At 35.8% G+C, this 24556-nt stretch overlaps 1 protein-coding gene across 3 annotated transcripts in view; it reads right to left on the reverse strand.

Annotated features, from left to right (window-relative positions):
• The window catches only part of VEGFC (vascular endothelial growth factor C), a 117549-nt gene that overhangs the window by 4561 nt on the left and 88432 nt on the right, over window positions 1-24556 (reverse strand). For all 3 annotated transcript variants that reach the window (XM_051832528.3, XM_002709481.6, XM_089327259.1), the window contains one exon: window positions 22357-22508. In XM_051832528.3, the coding sequence (XP_051688488.1) occupies window positions 22357-22508 (152 nt within the window). The remainder of the gene's footprint in view (window positions 1-22356; window positions 22509-24556) is intronic.

Below are 24556 nucleotides of genomic sequence, written 5' to 3' on the forward strand. Positions count from 1 at the left end.
GTATTGTTAATAGCTCTGGCCTATATTCCTGTTGAACTAGTGTCTTTATTTTACTTGTTAAACTCTTTATTTAGAAGAGCATTAAGCCTTTGACCATAATGTAAATAAAAATATGGTATCTCAAAAATTGAGAACAAGAAAAAGAAAGAAAGAAAGGGGGAGGGGGGAGGAAGGAAGGAAGGAGAGATATGAAGAGAGAGAAGAATGGATGTGTTCTTATATTCCTGGAATTGTACATATGAAAAACAGATATTGATCTTAAAAAACTTGAGCTCTCTGCCAAAAATAGATAAAAGAAACATCTATACAAGAGGGTGCATCAAAAGGTTTGTGGAAAATATAATTTTAAAAAGTTTACTTTGATGCACCAATTTTTGAAACTCATGTATTTTTTCACAATTACACATCTTCTGTGAACTTCTGACTGCTAATATACATACCCTTGTTATTTTGTTATGAAATATAGCTCTCCACAGTTGTAAAGCCCCATTACTGAAGATTTCCATTCTGTGCTCCATCGAAAAGTCACTACTAAGCATGTTTTTGTTACATTGTTCTGGCTTTCCCTCTCTTCCCTCTTACCGCTCTTCCTTCTTTGTCATCCTCCTTCCACCTCCCTTTCTTCCTTATTTATTTTATTAGAAATTATGAACATATGTGTCTGGACTTGAGTCAAGTGTTCTAAATAGTGCTTGGATGCTTCGCTATCCCACTTTTGGCTCATTGGGACACCTGTGTGTTTGTGCCTGTAATGATATCAGCCCTTTATTTGACAGATCCTCTGCTGTCCAGGATGCACAGATATCATAAAATCATCTTGCTCATTTTTCTCTTCCACAACTGGAGCCAGTATTTCTCCAAGGAGCCCTAGTTCTTTTAGTTGGAAACTGACATTTAGAGGCTACTATTTGAGATAAGATGTGTTCAGTGCCATACAACTACATTTCTAGATCTCATAGGGTAGATCTAGAAAATGTAGAATGTTTCCCAAGTTAATGTTTACACCCCCCAAAAAGATTATATTTTTAATTATCAAATTACACAGTGTGTCTAAACCTATCACTATTTCATTTTTTGATTGATGTTGGTGGTACACATCAAGTGGAAACATTTATTTGTATCTTTCACCCTGGTACAATATCATAAACCACATTACAGGTGGCAAAGTATTCTTATATTTCAAATTGGTGGAATATAAGAATAGTGTGTAGAAATCTGAAGAAGTGCTCTGAATGGTTCAGATAGTCCTAAAGAAATCTTCACTGGGTTATACTCAGTGTGATAGTATACCTTTCATTGAAAATAGCCTGACATCTCTTAACGCTATATGAAAAGAATTTCTGAATAGAAGAAAAAGCAAATCTTAATTTTCAACTCTATTTTCTGTCAGCTTGAAAACCACCTATGAGGATTTATCAATGCTTTCCTGCTTAGCAGTCTCTACAGCAGCTCCAAGATGCAGGTTATCTCTATCACTTATTTTCAGCATGACAGTTTGGCTAAAATCACCCCCTAATTCTTCACACCATCACCTTCTGCAAGCAGTCGATGACTGCTGACTCTTATCACCTCATCTTTCTGTGACCTTCTTCAAGGGTCATGTCTCCTTCAGCTTGATGAAGAACATTCTATTACAAGTGATTTCTTGAATTAATTTTAATTTGCAAATAACTTTCTGATCATTGTGTGTTATTTGTTATACTACATAATAAATTAACAGCTTGTCCTACACCAGGCAAATAGTCCATGTCACTGCACACAAATCAACAGGTGTGTTAATAACGGTAATGACTGCTGACCAGGAAACAAAGTCTAAGCATTTTAGATCCCATCAATGTAGCAATCATTATTGTTTATAAATATTTTAATAAATATTTTATAGGAAATCAGCTATGTTTGAAGGTTATATGTAATTTGTCACAATTTTCCCCATTTAAGCAATAAAAATCTGATCCTTCTGTGTGTTTTGGGAAATATATTATCAATCTTAAGAGATTCCTGTAAGGTTTTGAGGGAAATGAAGGATCCATATTGTTACTATCAAACATAAATTAACATTGCTTGGATTTTAACTTTATCCTTTTGATTTTAAAGAATTCCATGAAAATCTTGGTTCCTCACTATTTTAATATAAACATGATTATGCTTTATCCTGCATATACTATATGATCTTATTTTTATTTTTAGTTATTAAAGATATAAAACCTATATGTAATTATCAGAATGAAGACTAAGAGAAAATGCATATTCAGGAAGATCTTTCTGGCTGACGTCCCCGGTATGTTGTTCCTCATACTGGCTTACCAGCTTCCATGTTTAGTGTTTCTTTTAGGAAAAAAATGTATGTACATATTTTTCCTTATTTTGCTACACTGAAAATAATGCCCCTTATATACTATTTTATTTATTTTATTTTATTTTATTTTTTTTGACAGGCAGAGTGGACAGTGAGAGAGAGAGACAGAGAGAAAGGTCTTCCTTTGCCGTTGGTTCACCCTTCAATGGCCGCCGCAGCTGGCGCGCTGTGGCCAGCGCACCGCGCTGATCCGATGGCAGGAGCCAGGTACTTATCCTTGTCTCCCATGGGGTGCAGGGCCCAAGCACTTGGGCCATCCTCCACTGCCTTCCCGGGCCACAGCAGAGAGCTGGCCTGGAAGAGGGGCAACCGGGACAGAATCCGGTGCCCTGACTAGGACTAGAACCCGGTGTGCCGGCGCCACAAGGCGGAGGATTAGCCTAGTGAGCAGTGGCGCCGGCCCCTTACATACTATTTTAAAACTCTTTTTTCATTTAACAATATTTCCTGAAGAATATTCTATCTTCTTAATATTTTAGATAACTTCAGGAGTAAATCTTTACTTATTACATATTTATCATCATTTCCTTGGTTTGTCAGCAATGTACATTGCCTAGAAAAAATGTAGACACTACTTATCAACTTTCACAAAAACAGTATCATCATTTTCAAATAACATTTTGTTAAAAGCTTATCATCTATCCATCAAATAGAACACAACTGATGTTTAGTTGTATAATAGGAATGAATTAATTCTGATTCCATGTAATCCTCATAATTCCTCTATAGATGGTAACATCATTTTGGCCATGTACCTCACTGCTGACCTATTCAAAGTTTAAGTAACATACTGACATGGTATTAACAAGTGGGAACAGTACTGTGGGTGTGGCAATATGTATTTATCAATATGTAATTTATAATGCCAGTTTTTCAGGTAGTTGATTTCAATCCACTGGTGAATCTTTAAATCAATTCCAAAGGCTGGGAAATGCATTTTTAATGTAATATAATGGAATAAAATGAAATAAAAATACTAGATTGAATGTGGTAAAGATTGTTTTCTGAAATACTGTTTCAATTATATATATGTGACTGTGTGTATAGATATACACAGTAATTTGCATAGACATTCACTCACCCACCCCTTCACACACACACATACACACTCGCACACATACACAACTTCTTCCTCTCCCACAGGTTTGACTGTATGTATTTTTATCTGTGTACTTGCTTGCTATATCAAATATATTTGTTTTTACTTACAGTCCTGTCTTTTGCAACAAAATGGATGTAACTAGAGACCATTATGCCTCATGAAAACAGCCAGTCTTGAAAGACAAATATCACGTGTTTTCTTTGATATACAGTAGTTTACATAGTATAGAAAAAAATTCCAGTTTACAAGAATGAAACATCTTATGAGTTGTTTATGTCTGTAGACCTTGCCTATATTCCTGTGGTACCGTGGCCTTTCTATTTTTCACTTGTTGAATAATATGGTTAGTGCTTTAAGCCTGTGATTATAAAGTAAATTAAAAGCATGTTATTAAAAAAATTTAAAGGAAAAACAGAAAGGAATGAAGGAGGGTGGGGGATGGATTATGATTAACTTCTTAGGAATGTATTTATGAACTAAATGAAATTTATTCTCTTTATACTAATAAAAATTTAAAAATTGACTGACAAAATACAGATCTAAGCTACTTAAATAGCAAAAAGTGTCAAGAATCATCTTAATCTTTAGCCTAAGTGATAGTAGTGAATAATGGATCTGCTCCTGCAAGAGTATGTGTTAATTCCCCTGTGCTTAAACTCTAAATACATTCACAAAATTGTCCTGTAAGTATGAAAACAAAACAATTTCCTGTCTCATGTAGTCAGGAAAAAAATACATGGTTTCCCCTTTACTGTTTCATTGTCTTCAAAATACAAAGTATTACAGAAATATTATATAAAACACATATTAGTTTTATATACTTAAATGATTAATTTGCATAATCTGGTTAAACTAACTCTTGCTTTTGCATGTTGAATAACAACATAGACCTTAATACAATATTACATTTGAAGTATAATTGGCAATACAAACTTTTCTTACCTAGAAAACTTTTATTTAAGTTATATAAACAAAAAATATGCATTTTATAAATACAAATTTAGAAACACAGTGATTCTTCCCACCCTACCTTAACTCTCATCTGCACTCCCACCCTTCTTCCTCTTCTCTTAATCAATTATTATTAAGAATAATATTAACAATATTAATCAAATATTATCAAGAATAATAATATTAATAATTATATTCATCAATTAAATATTAAATAATATTTATTTTATATTATAGTCATTATAATTATTAATTATATAACTATCAGGTTATTTATTCTTAATTATAATAATCTATTATTAAGACTAATTATATTATAATAATAATATGATATTAATAATATAATATAACCTTACTCCTATTCTTATTTTTAACTAAGATCTATTTTCAATTAATTTTATATACATGAGATTAACCCTACACTAAGTAAAGAGTTCAAGAAATAGTATGAAAACAAAAACTGCTCCTCAAAAGCGCTGTTCAAAGTCATTACAAACTTGATGTTACTGACTAATTATGATTTTCTTAATGGGAACTAAATACTTTCATTTCTAACAGTCTTAAAACTATTTACATTTCTAACGATCTTAAAACAATTCACATTTCTGAAAAGTGTAACTTGAGAAGCTTTACCAAAAATAAGAAACTACGGGGCCAGAGCTGCGCCTGCCTGTAGCACCAGCATCATATTTGGGCACCATTCCTGTTTCAGCTGTTCCTTTTCTGATCTAGCCCTTTGCTTATGGCCCATGAAATCAGTGGAGGATACCCCAAGATCTTGGACCCCTGCACTCGCGTGGAAAACCTGGAAGAAGCTCCTGGTTCCTGGCTTCAGATTGGCTCAGCTCTGACCACTGTGGCCATTTGGAGAGTGAACCAGTGGATGGAAGACCTCTCTCTCTGTTTCCCCCTCTCTGTAATTCTGCCTCTCAAGTAAATAAGTAAATACTTTTTTAAAATAAGAAACTATTACTTATGAATTTTGACATATTTTAATGTTGAAATTTGAAATACTCCTAGACACTACTGAATTAAATAAATATATATTTGGATATCACAAATTTCCACAATTCCTAAATGAAGTTTCTTGATCCAAACAGGAATAGCACAGTCCTAGCACTTACGATTTTTAAGTGAAAAAGAACAGAGGAAACATTTCCAAAATATTGATATTTTAGAACGAAAAGAAATTCTGTCACGTTGGATGGGTTTACAACACTTCACTTACTGTTTCTGTGTTTAAGCTCTAAAGCACTTTTGTCCTATAGAAATTTCTATTCAAGTTCTGAATATTGTTCTGTAATCTAGTAGGTATAAAAGCATACTCCTAGTTTTTACCAGTAAACTTGTTTAGTGCAGTACATTTATAAAACATATGGATTCACAGACATGTTTTGTCTACAAAGTAAAGCAGAGAATTTTGCAACTATTTTTAATATACATCTTTGTTGAGAAACATGTCATCATATTAACTTTCCTATTTTCCCGCATAAATACAACCAAAATTGTTTTATTAACTATTTCAAATGTCACTTGACTTTCATTTGGGAGTTATTGCCTTTTCCTGGTTAAAAGAGAGGAGCAAACATAAAGGCATATATATTTCTGAAATTTTAGAACAGTGAATTAATGATTAAATCAATCTTGTTTAGCCAATTACCTTGCCTTAGAAATTTTAAAAGATAACATTCTACCAATGTTATTTTATTATAATATAAATTTAGGGTGATAACTTCTAAACTTTGAACACTGTAGAAAACTATCGTGTACATGCTATTTTTATGCCACTTTCAGGCACTGGGACTCTTGGGATTTTAATAAACTTTGAGAATTTTTAACTTTCCAAACCCACACCTATGTAACTAGGATATGCTACCACATTTAGTTTAGCATTAGTGAGAACTAAACTGAAATGTTATGGTTTTTCAAAGAACTATGATATTTGTGCTAAATCTCTTTTCATTAGTTACCTTATTATACTTTCCAGCTTTATATTTATGATTGATATATTAAAAGTGTATAGCTTAATGTGTACAAAATGATGTTGGAGATATATATATATATGCATTGTGAAATAATAACATAATCAAGCTACTTAAAATACACATCACTTCACCATTACCCTTTTATTTTTGATAGTCAATAAGGTCTACTCTCTTAGAAGATTTTAGTGTGTAATACATTATTATTAACTATATTTATGTTGCACATTGGGTCTCCAGAGCCCACTCATCTTATAACAGAGAGGCTGAACCAACACTCCACATTTCCACCTGTCCCCTACTCTTCCATGTGGTTCCTATGAGTTCTATTTTTGTCCATATTAGTTAACAGCCACCTTCCAACACACACACACACACACACACACACAAACACACAGGGGGGAGAGAGAGAGAGAGAGAGAGAGAGAGAGAGAGAGAGAGAGGCAGAGAGAGATAGAGAAAGAAAGATTGATTCCATCTATGGTTCACCCCCTAAATGTCTCCAATGTCAGGCTAGTCTAGACTAAAAGCAGGGATCCAGGAACACAGTCCAGGTCTCACATGTGGGTGGAGGAAGCCCAATTATTTACCTACTACCACTCAAGATCTTCATTAGTAAGAAACTTGAATCAGATCCCAGGGCCAGGAACAGAACCCAGGCACTCCATTGCGAATCTGGGTATCTTAACCACTGACTAAACTACTTGGCTACAAGCTGGCTCTAAGTTCTACGTTTTTAGATTATAGACATCAGTGAGTTCATATGCAATATTTGCTTTTCTGTGTCCGGCTTATTTCACTTAGTACAATGTTTTCCAAGTTCATCTATGTTGACATAAATTATAGGATCTTGATATTATACTTCCTGTTAAAAATTAATTCCACCTTGATTTGTATTTAACTTCTTATTGAACTACTTTACTAACCACTTTTGAAAATATTTCAATAGTCAGGGTGGAGCCAAGATGGCGGAATAGTGAGGGCGCACACTGATAGTCCGGGAAAAGATAGCTTAATAAAAGTGGAGTTACTGCAGCCTCAGGAAAAAATTGCAGAGGAAACTCTTCCGGATCTAGTGGATGTGACACGGAGGACCCACGGGGAGAGCAAGGTCGCCCACCACGTGGAAGCCGAGCCGCGGGAGCCAAGCCACCACAGAAGCCGAGCTGCAGAGTCTGCGCACCAGCGCTGGAAGGGGAGGTGAGACAAAAATCCTGGTAACCCGAGACATTGGTGGGGAAAGGCAGAAAGAGCCTACAGGGAATGAGGCCTGAAGCCCCACTGGGGAAAGTTCACCAGGCTGACTGGAGGAGAGAAAACAAATAAATAAGGGGAACCGGGCATGGACATTACCCTCTCTTTCCATTCACTTTACAAAGCAGAGCAAAACAAAGAGCTGGTGCCATTTTACGTATGTAAAGCGGTGCCAGCCATTATCCAAGCAGAAAAACCTGACTCTGGTTGGGAGAAATAACAGGAGGTTAAGACCTAGTGAAACTGTGGAGCTAATGAACTGAGACTGTGAAAATCTGAGGGGGGAGGCGAGAGAACTCACCGAGTACACAAACTCAGTAACCTGGGCAACCTGGTGAGAGACTGCAGAGAAATTTGAGACCACACTGAGGGCTGCATAAACTCCCTGTGTGGTCCCAGGGGTAAGCAGACGAATACCCACAGCGGCCAGATTTCATACATCAACTACCCTCAATCCCACTCAGCTGTGTGGAATTACTTCCCAACTGAGTCAAAAAAAAAAAAAAGAGAGAGAGAGAGAGCAAGAGAGAGAACAATCTGGGTGAGTCACCTTTGGAACACCCTTAACCCTGAAGAACCAAACAGAGCTCTCTGGCCACACCCATCACAGCCTCTAAGGATCCATCAAAAGCAGACAGTCCACTTAATCTAGAGTCATAGTATAACAAGAAAAAACGCCACACCGAAGAAACCAAAGAATATCTCCAATATGCCAAACAACAAATGCAGAAACTGAGGTAACAAGAACAAGGAAGACACTATGACGCCCCCAAATGAAACAGACACCCCAATTCAAGATTATGAAGATGGTGAGATAGAAGAAATGCAAGAAGCAGATCTCAAAAATTGATAAGAACATTAAGAAGTTCTCAAAAACAAATTCTTGAACTACAGAAATCCTTAATGGACAAGATAGAAAATCTCTCTCGTGAAAATGAAATATTAAGGAGGAATCGAAATGAAACAACTAGTAGAACATGAAACTGTGATAGTCATGAGAAATCATAATGAAGTGAAGAATTCAATAGATCAAATGACAAATACATTAGAGAGCCTTAAAACAGAATGGGTGAAGCAGAAGAGAGAATATCAGATTTAGAAGACAGAGAACAGGAAAGGATACAGTCAAACCAAAGAAAAGAAGAGGAAATTAGAAATCTAAAAAATATTGTCGGGAATCATCACGATACTATTAAAAAACCCAACATTCAGGTTCTAGGAGTTCCTGAAGGCATGGAGAAGGACAAAGGATTAGAAGGCCTTTTTAGTGAGATATTAGCAGAAAATTTCCAAGGTTTGGAGAAGGACAGAGACATCCTAGTACAGGAAGCTCATAGAACCCCTAATAAACATGACCAAAAGAGATCCTCACCACAACATGTTGTAATTAAACTCACCGCAGTGAAACATTAAGAAAAGATCCTAAAATGTCCAAGAGAGAAATGTCAGATTACTCTCAGAGGATCTCCAATCAGACTCACAGCTGACTTCTCATCAGAAACCCTACAAGCTAGGAGGGAATGGAGAGATATAGCCCAGGTACGAAGAGGGAAAAACTGCCAGCCCAGATTATTATATCCTGCAAAGCTCTCATTTGTGAATGAAGGTGAAATAAAGACCTTTCACAGCAAACAGAAATTGAAAGAATTTGTCACCACTCATCCAGCCCTGCAACAGATGCTTAAAGATGTGTTACACACAGAAACACAGAAACACGGTCATCAATATGAAAGAAGGTAAAGGAAAGAAACCTCACAGCAAAAGATCACAGGAAGTTCAAAGCATATTAGAAAATATCTTTGGAAAATGGCAGGGAAAAGTTACTACTTATGAATAGTCACATTGAACGTTAATGGCCTCAAATGTCCAGTTAAAAGACACAGATTGGCTGATTGGCTTAAGGAACAAAACCCATCTATTTGCTGCTTACAAGAAACACATCTTTCCAACAAAGATGCATACAGACTGAAAGTGAAAGGCTGGAAAAATTTATACCATGCCAACAGAAACTAAAAAAGAGCGGGCGTAGCCATCTTAATATGGGGCAACATTAACTTTACCACAAAAACTGTTAGGAGAGACAAAGAGGGGCACTATATAATGATTAAGGGATCAATTCAATAGGAAGATATGATTATCAATGTATATGCACCTAATTACAGGGCACCGGTTTATTTAAAAGATTTGTTAAGGGACTTAAAGGGAGACTTAGACCCCAATACAATAGTACTGGGGGACTTCAATACTCCACTCTCAGAAATAGACAGATCAACAGGACAGAAGATCAACAAGGATGCAGTAGATTTAAACGACACTATAGCCCAAATAGACCTAACAGATATCTACAGAACTTTTCATCCTACACATAAAGCACTTACTTTCTTCTCAGCAGTACATGGAACCTTCTCTAGGATTGACCACATACTAGGTCATAAAGCAAGTCTCAGCAAATTCAAAAGAATTAGAACCATACCATGCAGCTTCTCAGACCACAGTGGAATGAAGTTGGAAATTAGCAACTCAGGAATCCCTAGAGCATATGCAAACACATGGAGATTGAACAACATGCTCCTGATGAACACTGGGTCATAGAAGAAATTAAAAGAGAAATCAAAAATTTTCTGGAAGTAAATGAGGATAACAGCACAACATACCAAAACTTATGGGATGCAGCAAAAGCAGTGTTAAGAGGAAAGTTTATATCAATAGGTGCCTACATCAAGAAATTGGAAAGGCACCAAATAGATGATCTTTCAATGCATCTCAAGTATCTAGAAAATCTGCAGCAAACCAGACCCAAATCTAGTAGGAGAAGAGAAATAATTAAAATCAGAGAAGAAATCAACAGGATTGAATCCAAAAAAAAAAAATCACAAAAAATCAGCAGAATGAAGAGCTTTTTTTTTTGAAAAAATGAACAAAATTGACACCCCATTGGCCCAACTAACTAAAAAAAGAAAAGACTCAAATCAATAAAATCAGAGATGAAAAAGGAAACGTAACAACAGACACCACAGAAATAAAAAGAATCATCAGAAATTACTACAAGAATTTTTATGCCTGCAGACAAGGAAATCTATCAGAAATGGATAGATTCCTGGACACATGCAACCTACCTAAATTGAACCAGGAAGACACAGAAAATCTAAACAGACCCATAACTGAGACAGAAATTGAAACAGTAATAAAGATGCTCCCAACAAAGAAAAGCCCAGGACCAGATGGATTCACTGCTGAATTCTACCAGACATTTAAAGAAGAACTAACTCCAATTCTTCTCAAACTATTCAGAATATTCGAAAAAGAGGGAATCCTCCCAAGTTCTTTCTATGAAGCCAGCATCACCTTAATTCCTAAGCCGGAAAAAGATGCAGCATTGAAAGTGATTACAGACCAATATCCCTGATGAACATAGATGCAAAAATCCTCAATAAAATTCTCGCCAATAGAATGCAACAACACATCAGAAAGATCATCCGCCCAAATCAAGTGGGATTTTTCCCTGGTATTCAAGGATGGTTCAATGTTCACAAATCAATCAATGTGATACACCACATTAACAGACTGCAGAAGAAAAACCATATGATTATCTCAATAGATGCTGAGAAAGCATTTGATAAAATACAACACCCTTTCATGATGAAAACTCTAGGCAAACTGGGTATGGAAGGAACATTCCTCAATACAATCAATGTGATTTATGAAAAACACACGGCCAACATCCTATTGAATGGGGAAAAGCTGGAAGCATTTCCACTGAGATCTGGTACCAGACAGGGATGCCCACTCTCACCACTGCTATTCAAAATAGTTCTGGAAGTTCTAGCCAGAGCTATTAGGCAAGAAAAAGAAATTAAAGGGATACAAATTGGGAAGGAAGAACTCAAACTATCCCTCTTTGCAGATTATATGATTCTTTACTTAGGGGACCCAAAGAACTCTACTAAGAGAATACTGGAACTCATAGAAGAGTTTGGCAAAGTAGCAGGATATAAAATCAATGCACAAAAATCAACAGCCTTTGTATACACAGGCAATGCCATGGCTGGGGAAGAACTTCCAAGATCAATCCCATTCACAATAGCTACAAAAACAATCAAATACCTTGGAATAAACTTAACCAAGGACGTTAAGGATCTCTACGATGAAAATTACAAAACCTTAAAGAAAGAAATAGAAGAGGACGTTATGGGGGGGTGGGAGCCATTGTAATCCATAAGCTGTACTTTGGAAATTTATATTCATTAAATAAAAGTTAAAAAAATAAAAATAAATAAAATAAAGCATTAAACAAAAGAAAAATTAATCCCAACCTAACAGTGTAGCGTAGGGCTTAGGGGGAGGTGTTGAGGCCACAAGGGCTCCACCCTCATGGGTAATTAATGCCTCTATGAAAAGGGCTTGTCGGAGGCCATTCTCTCTCTCTCTTAACATGGGATGACACAAAGTTTATGTGTCTCTTGAACTACCAGCATGTGAGGAGATAATAAGAAAGCCTACATGAAATGCCAGCACCTTCATCTTGGATTTTCTGGCCTCCAGAACTGTGACAGAATAAAATCTTGTTCTTTATAAATTACGCAGTCTCAGCTACTCTGCTACAGCAGCATGAAACAGACTAAGATGGCAGGCAATTAACAATTTTATTTGTATTTTTACAAGACTTGCTAATGTAAAATTGTTTTAAAAAGACTTTTGTGGAAGTAGATGTTGGGCTTCTCCTTTCCTGAGGGATTGGAGAGACTGACAATGATGCATTAGTGTTCAAAAGCTGGGAGATGGGATTCTAGGGTAAGTCAGTTTGTTAATGTTATCCAAGGAGGCATGAGCTAGGTAAAACTGGGGAGTCTTTTTTATTAAACTCTTAAAAGTAAACTCTTAAAAAAAAAGAAATAGAAGAGGATACTAAAAAATGGAAAAATCTTCCATGCTCATGGATTGGAAGAATCAATATCATCAAAATGTCCATTCTCCCAAAAGCAATATATACATTCAATGCAATACCAATCAAGATACCGAAGACCTTCTTCTCAGATCAGGAAAAAATGATGCTGAAATTTATATGGAGACACAGGAGACCTACCATACAACCCAGCCATCCCACTCCTTGGAATTTACCCAAAGGAAATTAAACTGGCAAACAAACAAGCTGTCTGCACCTTAAAGTTTATTGCAGCTCAATTCACAATAGTTAAGACCTGGAACCAACCCAAATGCCCATCAACAGTAGACTGGATAAAGAAATTATGGGACATGTACTCTATAGAATACTATACAGCAGTCAAAAACAATGAAACCCGGTCATTTGCAACAAGATGGAGGAATTTGGAAAACATCATGCTGAGTGAATTAATCCAGTCCCAAAGGTACAAAGATCATATGTTTTCCCAGATCCACGACAACTAACTGAGCACCAAAGGGGAAACTATTTGAAGTGAAATGGACACTATGAGAAACAGTGACTTGATCAGCTCTTGTCCTGACTGTTGATACACAATGTAATACTTTATCCATTTTAGTATTTTTTTTTGTTCTAGTACTATTGGTTGAACTCTGCAATTAACACACAATTATTCTTAGTGTGGGGAGCAACTCAGACTAGACTAAGTTACTGGAATTAAGACTTATTCTATGCATCTGCTCTCCCACAATAGGCACTGGGAGAGGAGTAAACAGCTTCTACACAGCTGCCTCTCACCAACTTGACAAGCTGCAGGAGCTGCTCCTGATTGGAGGAGAGCAGCGTACTCGGCGTGTGGGTAGCAGAGTTGGGATTGGTGGAAGAGGACTATAAAGGAGGAGAGAGACAACATGCACCAGGAACATCTATCTGAAGGAACACCTGTGCAGCCCCCAAGAGAGCTGGCTGGGGGTGTGCCGCTCCCCCGGGGAAGTGGGGAAAGTGGCAGGGGGGCCTGCCCCTCCACGGAGGTGGAAGGATCGGCAGCCAACCCGGGAAGAACCAGCAGCAAACCCGGGAAGGGCCGAGCAGATGAAAGAACATCGCAGGGTCCTGTGTCGTTCCTCCGCGAATAGGGGGAGCGACACTTAAGTGTTTAAATTTTAACTGAAAAGTGATCCCTGTTAGGAATTTGGAAAGCATTAAGCTGAGTGAAATAAGCCAGTCCCAAACGGACAAATACCATATGTTCTCCCTGATCGGTGACAACTAACTGAGCACCAAAAAGGAAACCTGTTAAAGTGAAATGAACACTATGAGAAACAGTGACTTGATCAGCCCTTGCCCTGACTGTTGATGAAAAACTTAATACGTTATCCCTCTTAGTATTTATCTTGTTTGTTCTACTTAATACTTTTGGTTGAATTCTGCAATCAATACACAGTTATTCTCAAGTGTTGAAACTTAACTGAAAAGTGATCACTGTTAAATATAAGAGTGGGAATAAGAGAGGGAAGAGATGTGCAATTCGGGACATGCTCAAGCTGACTTACCTCAAACGGTAGAGTTAGAAACATACCAGGGGATTCCAACTCAACCCCATCAAGGTGGCATGTATCAATGCCATCTCACTAGTCCCGGTGATGAATTTCTGTTCACAATTGATCATAATGATAGGACTAAGAGCCAAAGGGAGCACATAAACAAGACTAGTGCCTGCAAATACTAGCTGATAGATTAAAAAAGGGAGAGAACGATCCAACATGGGAAGCGAGATACACAGCAGACTCATAGAATGGCAGATGTCCTAAACAGCACTCTGGCCTCAGAATCAGCCCTTAAGGCATGTGGATCTGGCTGAAAAGCCCATGAGAGTATTACAGGCATTTAAAGCCAAAACACTCCAGCAAAAAAAAAAAAAAAAAAAATGTAAAAAAAAAACAAAAAAAAAACATACAAACAAAAATACCTAAATGAAAGATCTCTGCGAGTGAGATCACAGTGAAAAGAACAGGTTGTCAAAGAAGGAAGTACCTTTCTCTGAAGGGAGGAGAGAACTTCCACTTTGACCATGGCCTTGTCTAAATATGATCAGAGTTGGTGAACTCAGGGGGCTTCCATAGCCTTGGCAGCTCATGACAAGAGCCTAGGGTGATTACTGATGCCATAAACAAGAGTGTCAATTTGTTAAGTCAACAACAGGAGTCACTGTGCACTTACTCCTCATGTAGGATCTCTGTTCTTAATGTGCTGTACATTGTGCTTTAATGCTATAACTAGTACTCAAACAGTATTTTTCACTTTGTGTTTCTATGTGGGAGCAAACTTGAAATCTTTACTTAATATATGCTAAACTGATCTTCTGTATATAAAGAGAATTGAAAATGAATCTTGATGTGAATGGAAGCGGGGAGGGAGCATGAAAGGGAGGGTGGCAGGAGGGAGGGAAGTTATGGGTGGGGGGAAGCCATTGTAATCCATAAGCTGTACTTTGGAAATTTATATTCATCAAATAAAGGTTAAAAAAAAGAAATTATGGGACATGTACTCTATAGAATACTATACAGCAGTCAAAAACAATGAAACCCGATCATTTGCAACAAGATGGAGGAATCTGTAAAACATTATGCTGAGTGAAATAAGCCAGTCTCAAAGGTACAAATATCATATGTTCTCCCTGATTGGCGACAACTAACTGAGCACCAAAGGGGAAACTATTTGAAGTGAAATTGACACTATGAGAAACAGTGACTTGATCAGCTCTTCTCCTGACTGTTGATGTACAATATAATACTTTATCCATTTTAGTGTTTTTTTTTTTGTTCTAGTACTATTGGTTCAACTCTGCAATTAACACACAATTATTCTTAGGTGTTTAAATTTTAACTGCAAAGTGATCCCTGTTAGGAATTTGGAAAGCATTAAGCTGAGTGAAATAAGCCAGTCCCAAACGGACAAATACCATATGTTCTCCCTGATCGGTGACAACTAACTGAGCACCAAAAAGGAAACCTGTTAAAGTGAAATGAACACTATGAGAAACAGTGACTTGATCAGCCCTTGCCCTGACTGTTGATGAAAAACTTAATACGTTATCCCTCTTAGTATTTATCTTGTTTGTTCTACTTAATACTTTTGGTTGAATTCTGCAATCAATACACAGTTATTCTCAAGTGTTGAAACTTAACTGAAAAGTGATCACTGTTAAATATAAGAGTGGGAATAAGAGAGGGAAGAGATGTGCAATTCGGGACATGCTCAAGCTGACTTACCTCAAACGGTAGAGTTAGATACATACCAGGGGATTCCAACTCAACCCCATCAAGGTGGCATGTATCAATGCCATCTCACTAGTCCCAGTGATCAATTTCTGTTCACAATTGATCATAATGATAGGACTAAGAGCCAAAGGGAGCACATAAACAAGACTAGTGCCTGCAAATACTAGCTGATAGATTAAAAAAGGGAGAGAACGATCCAACATGGGAAGTGAGATACACAGCAGACTCATAGAATGGCAGATGTCCTAAATAGCACTCTGGCCTCAGAATCAGCCCTTAAGGCATGTGGATCTGGCTGAAAAGCCCATGAGAACATTTCAGGCATGGAAAGCCAAGACACACTGGCAAAAAACAATCAAACAAACAAACAAAAACACCTAAATGAAAGATCTCTGCCAGTGAGATCCCAGTGGAAAGAACAGGTCATCAAAGAAGGAGGTACCTTTCTCTGAAGGGAGGAGAGAATGTCCACTCTGACTATGACCTTGTCTAAATATGATCAGAGTCGGTGATCTCAAAAGGCTTCCATAGCCTTGGCAACTCGTGACAAGAGCCTAGGGTGATTACTGATGCCATAAACAAGAGTGTCAAATTGTTAAGTCAATAACAGGAGTCACTGTTCACTTACTCCTCATGTAGGATCTCTGTCCTTAATGTGCTTAATATTATGATTTAATGCTATAACTAGTACTCAAACAATATTTTTCACTTCGTGTTTCTATGTGGGTGCAAACTTGAAATCTTTACTTAATATATGCTAAACTGATCTTCTGTATATAGAGAATTGAAAATGAATCTTGATGTGAATGGAAGGGGAGAGGGAGCGTGAAAGGGGGGTTGCGGGTGGGAGGGAAGTTATGGGGGGAGAAGCCATTGTAATCCATAAGCTGTACTTTGGAAATTTATATTCATTAAATAAAAGTTTAAAAAAAGAAAATATTTCAATAGTCACTCCAAATGCTTAACTTTACTTTAACATGAATTTAATCTGCAGTAGTCAATGGCAATAAAAACAAATTGTTTCTATAGATGTGAATTGTGCTCTTAATCAATTAGTCCCCCTGGCAGCTCTTTTAATAAGATATTTTCACAACAACCCAATAGATTGAACTTTTGCTACCATGTTGTACCTAAAATGTGTGCCTTGAACAGCTATCCTACTCTATGTCTTGTAAAATAAATTGCGATCCATTAACATTCATGAAAATTGTTTTTGAGAGCAGGTAATAGGAGCTCTATCCTCCTTTAGAGGATCAGAGTATCATTCTATGAGAAGTGCAGTAAGAAGATGTGTACTCCTTTAAGAATGCAGATAAGGGGAATTCTAACTACATTAATAATTTTGGTCTATTTCAAAATAGAGGTTTGGTTTCCAAAATGCCAGCAGATGATATTTTCTCAACTTCAAATCAGTAATTATTTTATGAAAGAATTTAGATCCGGACCCTCCTTGCTCAAGATTTCTGTCTGAATAACAGCTGGAAGGTCAGCTATGTTCTTTCAATTTCAGAGACACAATGTCCTGGACAAAATGTCTCAACAGTTTTGTCCTTAATATCTTTGAAATGTGTTCATCTTGAGTTCATTTTGCTTATATTTTTGCAACAATGATTAACGGTGAATGGCAAGTAGTTAATAAAAGTGGCCTTTATTTTAATGTTATGAAGTAACTTCTTCAGTAATACAAAAACCAATTAGAAACGCATTCATTTTAAGATATATATATATATCATTGAAAATGAAAAGGCACACATTCACAGTAAAATGCCCAAATAAAATAAATATGCCTATCTTTTCTTTCACTGATGATTACGGATTTCACATGAATTTGTGCCTGTATCTGTTTATGTCACTATTTGTTTCTTTCCATTAGCCTACTGACAGAAAAAATGATGGATGGAAATACAAAAGGGAGAAATGGTAGGTTACACTTATTAATGAAAATACCACTATTTAAATAATTTTTCTAACAATATTTGAAGGGCTAATAGAATAGTCACATAAAAGCTGAACTGATACACCTGACCTTCTCATTTTTTTGTGAATGCAAATAACTATTTTAGAGCAGTAGGCCTGCCATTTGAAAAAAAAGCCCCCTACTGTCTGAATCCCACTGTGTAGTCACCAACTGGTTAAGCATATGACTGCTAGATTTGTGAGTTATATGGACATCACAAATGGGGATAGGAATACAGAGGAAGCAAGATAAGTAGTGATGCTCATGTTTTTGTTTTGTTACTATGTTTCTTTACTTGGACATACAACGTTGAAGGAAGTATTGGCAAATTTAAACAACGGAAATCAATAATCATTGTATTTACAATCTTATGAGGTTTTGTTTTACATGGTGATGGAGAAATAAATATTCTTTTTGCTTCAGCTTTGTCACTTGACCTCAAACAGTGTATACAGTAGTTCTATAAATAATGATGAAAACATGAGTAAAACATGCCAATGCTATGAAATATATACAGACAAGTAAGTTATTTTTATTTAACAAGCATTTATTGTTTAGGGCAGTACACTGTTTAGCTCACAACTTTATAATGTGTTACCTGCTTCACCTGTAAATAAGGCTAACATTACTACTGACCTCATAGAAGAATTTTGTGAGGGTTTAATGAAACAAAAAGAGTTGAGAGCATCTTTACAGCTCAATAACTTTGAGTGTTATAAACTGAATATTACAGAGAGTATTAGCCCTCCCCAAACACTCTCACAATCTAGCTTCACATGCAACATTTAGAGGTGGTGACAAAGCCATGCAAGGGCAAAATTAATCCAGTAATTATGATGTGTTTTCAAAAAGCAAAGGTAGCCCTGGTGTTTGGATGAGAAAAATGCAGGAGTAAGACCTTTACTTGAACTCTGAGAAATGGATAGGACTTTGGAAAGTCAGAAAAGAAAAGGAACCTATTTCAACCCAGAGCCAGAATAGAAACAAGATACCGAGCAGGAAATGAGCTTGGTGACTTTGTGAAACACAGACTTGGTGAATAATGGGAGACAAAACGAGAAAGGAAGGCTGATGCCAGTACAGGATGATGAGAAATGTGTGCTCAATTCTTTGAACAGATGAAAAGCACTAACTTCTCTGGTCAGATGAATGGAGTGATGTCTTTTAAAGCCTGCTTTGTGACATTACACAGGAGTGGGAAAAGACTGTATACTGGAAAACTGGTATGGAAACCACTGTATAAAATCAGATATATATCCAGAATGAAGTGAATGAAGGATGGAAGAGATAGAGTGGCAATACAAATTTAGATGTGAACGATGTTAGAAGAGATACTTCTCCCCCAGTAATCACTCATGTTTGGGTGGGATTTAAGAAGAAATAATTAATGATAACTGTGTGATTTTAAAGCTCCAAAGCAAAGCAAAGCACACTGCTACGAATAATGTAGAATATAAGAATTTAATGTCTTCATTCCTGTACTTACAGCTAATATATTATAGCAATGTAAGACTGGTTTAGATAAATACATTGTAAGCCAAATATAGTCAGGTTTTCAAATGTCATTTTGAAAATCGTGAATACAAAGATAATGGTTGAACGTCTCAAAGAGAAGCAGGGATAGGAAAGTCAATAGAAATTTTTTTCATTTTTTTTGTTTTGTTTTTTGTACATGCAGGAGTCAAATTGGTATTTAAGCTTTAGACCTGTTGCATTTGAGGCACCTGGCAGAAGTATCTAGTAGGCTGTTGGAATAACAAAAACTGTAAGCATATTTTTGGGCTTGAAGTTTTAACTTTTGTTATAACAAAAAATTGGATATTTAGTTTTATTATGCCTTTAGAAAAAATTATTTCTAAGTTGTTGATGTCCAGATTAGTCTCTTAGAATACCTTTTTTTTAAAAAAATTAGGCATAATTATTACTTTATTCTCCAGTGTCATGTTTCTTTTAAATATGTATGTTTTGTTGAAAATCTGGAGAAATCTTTAGGGGGAAAATAATTCTAATAATTTTCTTTAGAAATAATTAAACTCCAGCTCTTCTTGAGTCTATGTGTTTATGTGCATAGGTGTCACTGTAAATGAGTTGTCATATCTTTTTATTTTAGAAAACTTTTATTTAATAAATATAAATTTCCAAAGTACAACTTTTGGGTTACAGCGGTTTTCCCCTCCATGACCACCCTCCCACCCATAACCATCCCATCAACTACTCCCTTTCCCATCCCATTCTTAATCAAGATTCATTTGCAATTATCTGAATTATCTTTATATACAGAAGATCAACTTAGTATATGCTAAGTAAAGATTTCAACAGTTTTGCACCCACACAGATACACAAAGTATAAATTACTGTTTGAAGACTAGTTTTACCATTAATTCTCATAGTACAACACATTAAGGACAGAGGTCCTATATGGGGAGCAGTGTGCAGTGACTCCCGTTGTTGATTTAACAATTGACACTCTTATTTATAATGTCAGTAATCACCCTAGGCTCTTGTCGTGAGCTGCCAAGGCTATGGAAGCCTCTTGAGTTCACAAACTCCAACTTTATTTAGACAAGGCCAAAATCAAAGTGGAGGTTCTCTCTTCCCTTCAGAAAAAGATACCTCCTTCTTTGATGGCCCATTCTTTCCGCTGGGATCTCACTCATAAAGATCTTTCATTTAGGTCATTTTTTGCCACAGTGTCTTGGCTTTCCATGCCTGAAATACTCTCATGGGCTTTTTAGCCAGATATGAATGCCTTAAGGGCTGATTCTGAGGCCAGAGTGCTGTTTAGGGCATTTGCCATTCTATGAGTCTGCTGTGTATCCCACTTGCTATGTTGTATCGTTCTCTCCTTTTTAGTTCTATCAATTATTATTAGCACACACTGGTCTTATTACATGATCCCTTTGACACTTAATCCTATCTTTATGATCAATTATGAATTTAAACTGATCACTTTAACTAGTAAGATGGCATTGGTGGCCAGCGCCACGGCTCAATAGGCTAATCCTCCACCTAGCGGCGCCGGCATACCGGGTTCTAGTCGTGGTTGGGGCGCCGGATTCTGTCCCGGTTGCCCTTCTTCCAGGCCAGCTCTCTGCTGTGGCCTGGGAGTGCAGTGGAGGATGGCCCAAGTACTTGGGCCCTGCACCCCATGGGAGACCAGGAGAAGCACCTAGCTCTTGCCATCGGATCAGCGCGGTGCGCCGGCCATGGCGGCCATTGGAGGGTGAACCAATGGCAAAGGAAGACCTTTCTCTCTGTCTCTCTCTCTCTCACTGTCCACTCTGCCTGTCAAAAAAAAAAAAAAAAAAAAAGATGGCATTGGTACCTGCCAAAACTTAATGGGATTTGGAATCTCATGGCATGTTTATAGCTTTACCATTAGGGGTAAGTCTGAGTGAGTTGTGTGTAACTGTACATATTCCCACTCTTATTTTTAACAGGGATCAAGTTTTCAGACTGTATGGGTGAAAGCGAATAGAGATATCGTTTTTGGTTCCTATGGTAGTTTTCCTTGTTTATATTGGCATCTATTTGTTCACAGATATCTGTTTTCTTTCTCATGCCAAGAAATACAGATCCATGTCACATAAATTAGGCTAATTCCTGAGAAATTTTTTTTCTTCTTCTTCTGAAATGTCCCTGGACATCCAAGGCCTACTTCCTATCTTCTACACTAAGTGAAATAGTACAAATAGATTCAGTGGGAAAGACCCCTATTAGCATGTTATATTTATTGATGAGTCTTCTAAAACACAAGGTTTTCTTTAAAATTTTATAATATACTGTATATGTTTGCCCATCAACCTCCTTATATTCTGTATCAGCTGTTGGAATTACTTAGTCTTTATTCGTATGCACTGAGCCACCTAAAGAACAAAGAGCTGCATCCCTATTTTAAGGCAGAACTCTCCTACATCACAGATGGCAGCACATCTTGATTCATTATTAATTATTCACAGGGTCAGGACCTTATATGATCAAATGAAGCATGTATTCCCATATGCCAAACTAAGAAATAGGAAAGAAACTTCAATAAAAATGATGTCTATAATATTAACTTGAGATAATATTGAAAGAAAATTATTTCAAATAATTAATTGCTATTTGAATATTCAATGTTTGCTGAAGTAAGAGACATAACTGAGACTGAAGAATGGTAGCCGAATGCTAACAGAGGTAAAATTATTTATATTTACTCTCTGTTTTGGACTAAAATGTTATCAAGGTTTAAATGTTTTGGGCTTTAACATCGTTTTGAATGAGCATGCCTGATTTCATGAATATTAAGTGAATTATTATAATTTACTAATGTTATGAACATTGATGGGGATAATGTTATTCCATAGAAATACTTCTTTTATATTGTGAACTACTTTGCCTATAGAATCAACGTCCCTCTTTCAATTTTAGTTTATTTTTATGGCACATTATAAAAAATTTTGTCTTTGTTTTGTACTTGCTGCAAATGATAATATAACAAATTTTATAAAACATCTTAAAATAATCATATGTTTACTTGAAAATGATTTTACTTTAGTAAAGGATGCAAACAATAGATTTAGTTCATACTCACTGTGCTAGTGTTGCTGGCAGGGAGCGTCTAATAATTGAATGAACTTGTCTGTAAACATCCAGTTTAGACATGCATCGGCAAGAAGTGTGATTGGCAAAACTGATTGTTACTGGTTTGGGGCCTTGAGAGAGAGGCACTGTAATTTCAAACAACTATAAAGAAGGGACAAACAGAAGAAAAAATTATATAGATGATATAAAGCATTTTTATGTTAATGTAGGAGTCCAAAAAAGAGTGAGATTAGCTCATTATGATTAGGTTATGTTGTCTAACAGATGCAGTGCAGTATTATTTCTCATAATTAACATAGAAACAGCTTTGCTCCTAAGTATATATTTCATTAGAATAATAAGTTGTCCAAATGCTTATCTCTCATCACAAGTTATAAAGCATATCAGAATTATGGTAACCAAGTAACAACTATAGAGCAGAAATGTGACAAAACAATGCATTCAAGGAAACTACTGTTCAAAAAGTCTTAGATTATTTGATATCAAAATGTAAAATATTCCAGGGATTTAAAAAGTGCCAGAGATTTAAACATCTTTGTGATTTAGGAGCAAAGCTATTGGCCACACAACCTAGAAATGCTTGGATAAGTCCTATTTTATGTAAATTGAATACACAGACATAAATCACATAGCTGTTAAATTAATTTTCATTCAAAATTAAATTTCTACCTAAAGATATTATACATTTCTCAAATCTCTTATGAATTTATCATGTTTGAAAGAAAAATGTGCACATTCATTACTTCATAGGTAAATCTGTTTCTACTATCTTGTCAGAGATATCATAAATAAAATGAGCTCAAAATAAGGTAGGCCATTTTATACAAATCTAAATTACCGTCCTAAAATTTAATTGAAACAAGTAAATGCCTTAGTTGTGGAACACTTCACTTCTTTTGTTTCCCCTCTAAGAAAAATTATTTAAATTAAATATATAAATTACTTAGTAAAATTAAATTGATTTAAATTCCTGAGGTTCTTAAGCTCCATCTTGGTAAACATTGTGAGAGTAAAATCCTATCCAGTAACTGCTAGATACAATCAATTTGTGATCATTTAAAAGCAGTTGAGACATCTATTATTTGATACCTTTGTGGCCATCTGAGTAGTTCTAAAAACAAAAAAATGACATATGCAAGAACCTTTTGACTTGGCCCCTTACTATAATTTTATACCATTAGTTAACAACCATTTAAATTATTTAGAAGGTAGAATTATTTGTTGATTTTTTCCACATCAACAGAGATATTTTTAACTGAGTTTTGAACACTGAAGTGCAGAAATATCAAAATTATAAAACATAAATTTTGTTCCCTCAAAATTTAATTATATATTCATTTGAAATTATTTACTTTCTTAGCATGAGGACAATAATTTGGGAGAAATGGATATAGGATTAGACCCAGACAAAATACCTATATTATCTTCTCACTTTTAATTGTGTAAGTTTGGAGAAGTCATTTAAGTTCTCCAAGCTGTACTTTTAAAATAATAAGTAAAGACTATATGAACTAATGTACATGAATGTGACTTGTGCAGTGCTCACCACAAAGAGGTGAGGTAATATTATTTTTAAATGCTCAAGATTCTAATTATTCTCCAAAATATTTTCTGTTCTACATAGATAACTTCAACATATGATTATACCATATGACAACAGTAGGATTTCAAAGAATTTTTTCTCAAAAAAGACAATTATTTATGGAGTTTGGATGAAATCTTTTATTATGTGAAATGTAACAACTCTAGAAATGTTTTCTATTATGCATTAACTGTTTCGAGAGACAGAATTCTGCAGTGTCCACATAGGCCCCACTGTATCTATTTCTTAACGGCATCTATGGACTCTATAATAAAAAACAGTACTGTAGACTAGATAAAATGGTTTAGAAGATAAACAACTTATATTAAATCTATAATTTACTTATATTTATATAATTTATCATCTGCTTATTTAAACTTTATAATTATAAAAATAGTAGGAAATGCACAAGTTAAAAATAAAACCTTCAAATTTATGCCTGATAGATGATATGTCTAGATCTAAAAAGAGCTACACAAAAGTCACCAACTTTAATTACAATTTCAGTTGTAATTGACACTTGATCCCTAATGAGATAATTAGTGAAAGTCTCCTGACTGAAAAGAAGAAATGTCTAACAGGAAGATGGAGAACCAGGATGGGGTAC

The sequence above is a fragment of the Oryctolagus cuniculus genome, chromosome 2 (genome assembly GCF_051225735.1).
Source record: "Oryctolagus cuniculus isolate XC-2025 breed Fujian yellow rabbit chromosome 2, ASM5122573v1, whole genome shotgun sequence".
Lineage (NCBI taxonomy): Eukaryota > Metazoa > Chordata > Mammalia > Lagomorpha > Leporidae > Oryctolagus > Oryctolagus cuniculus.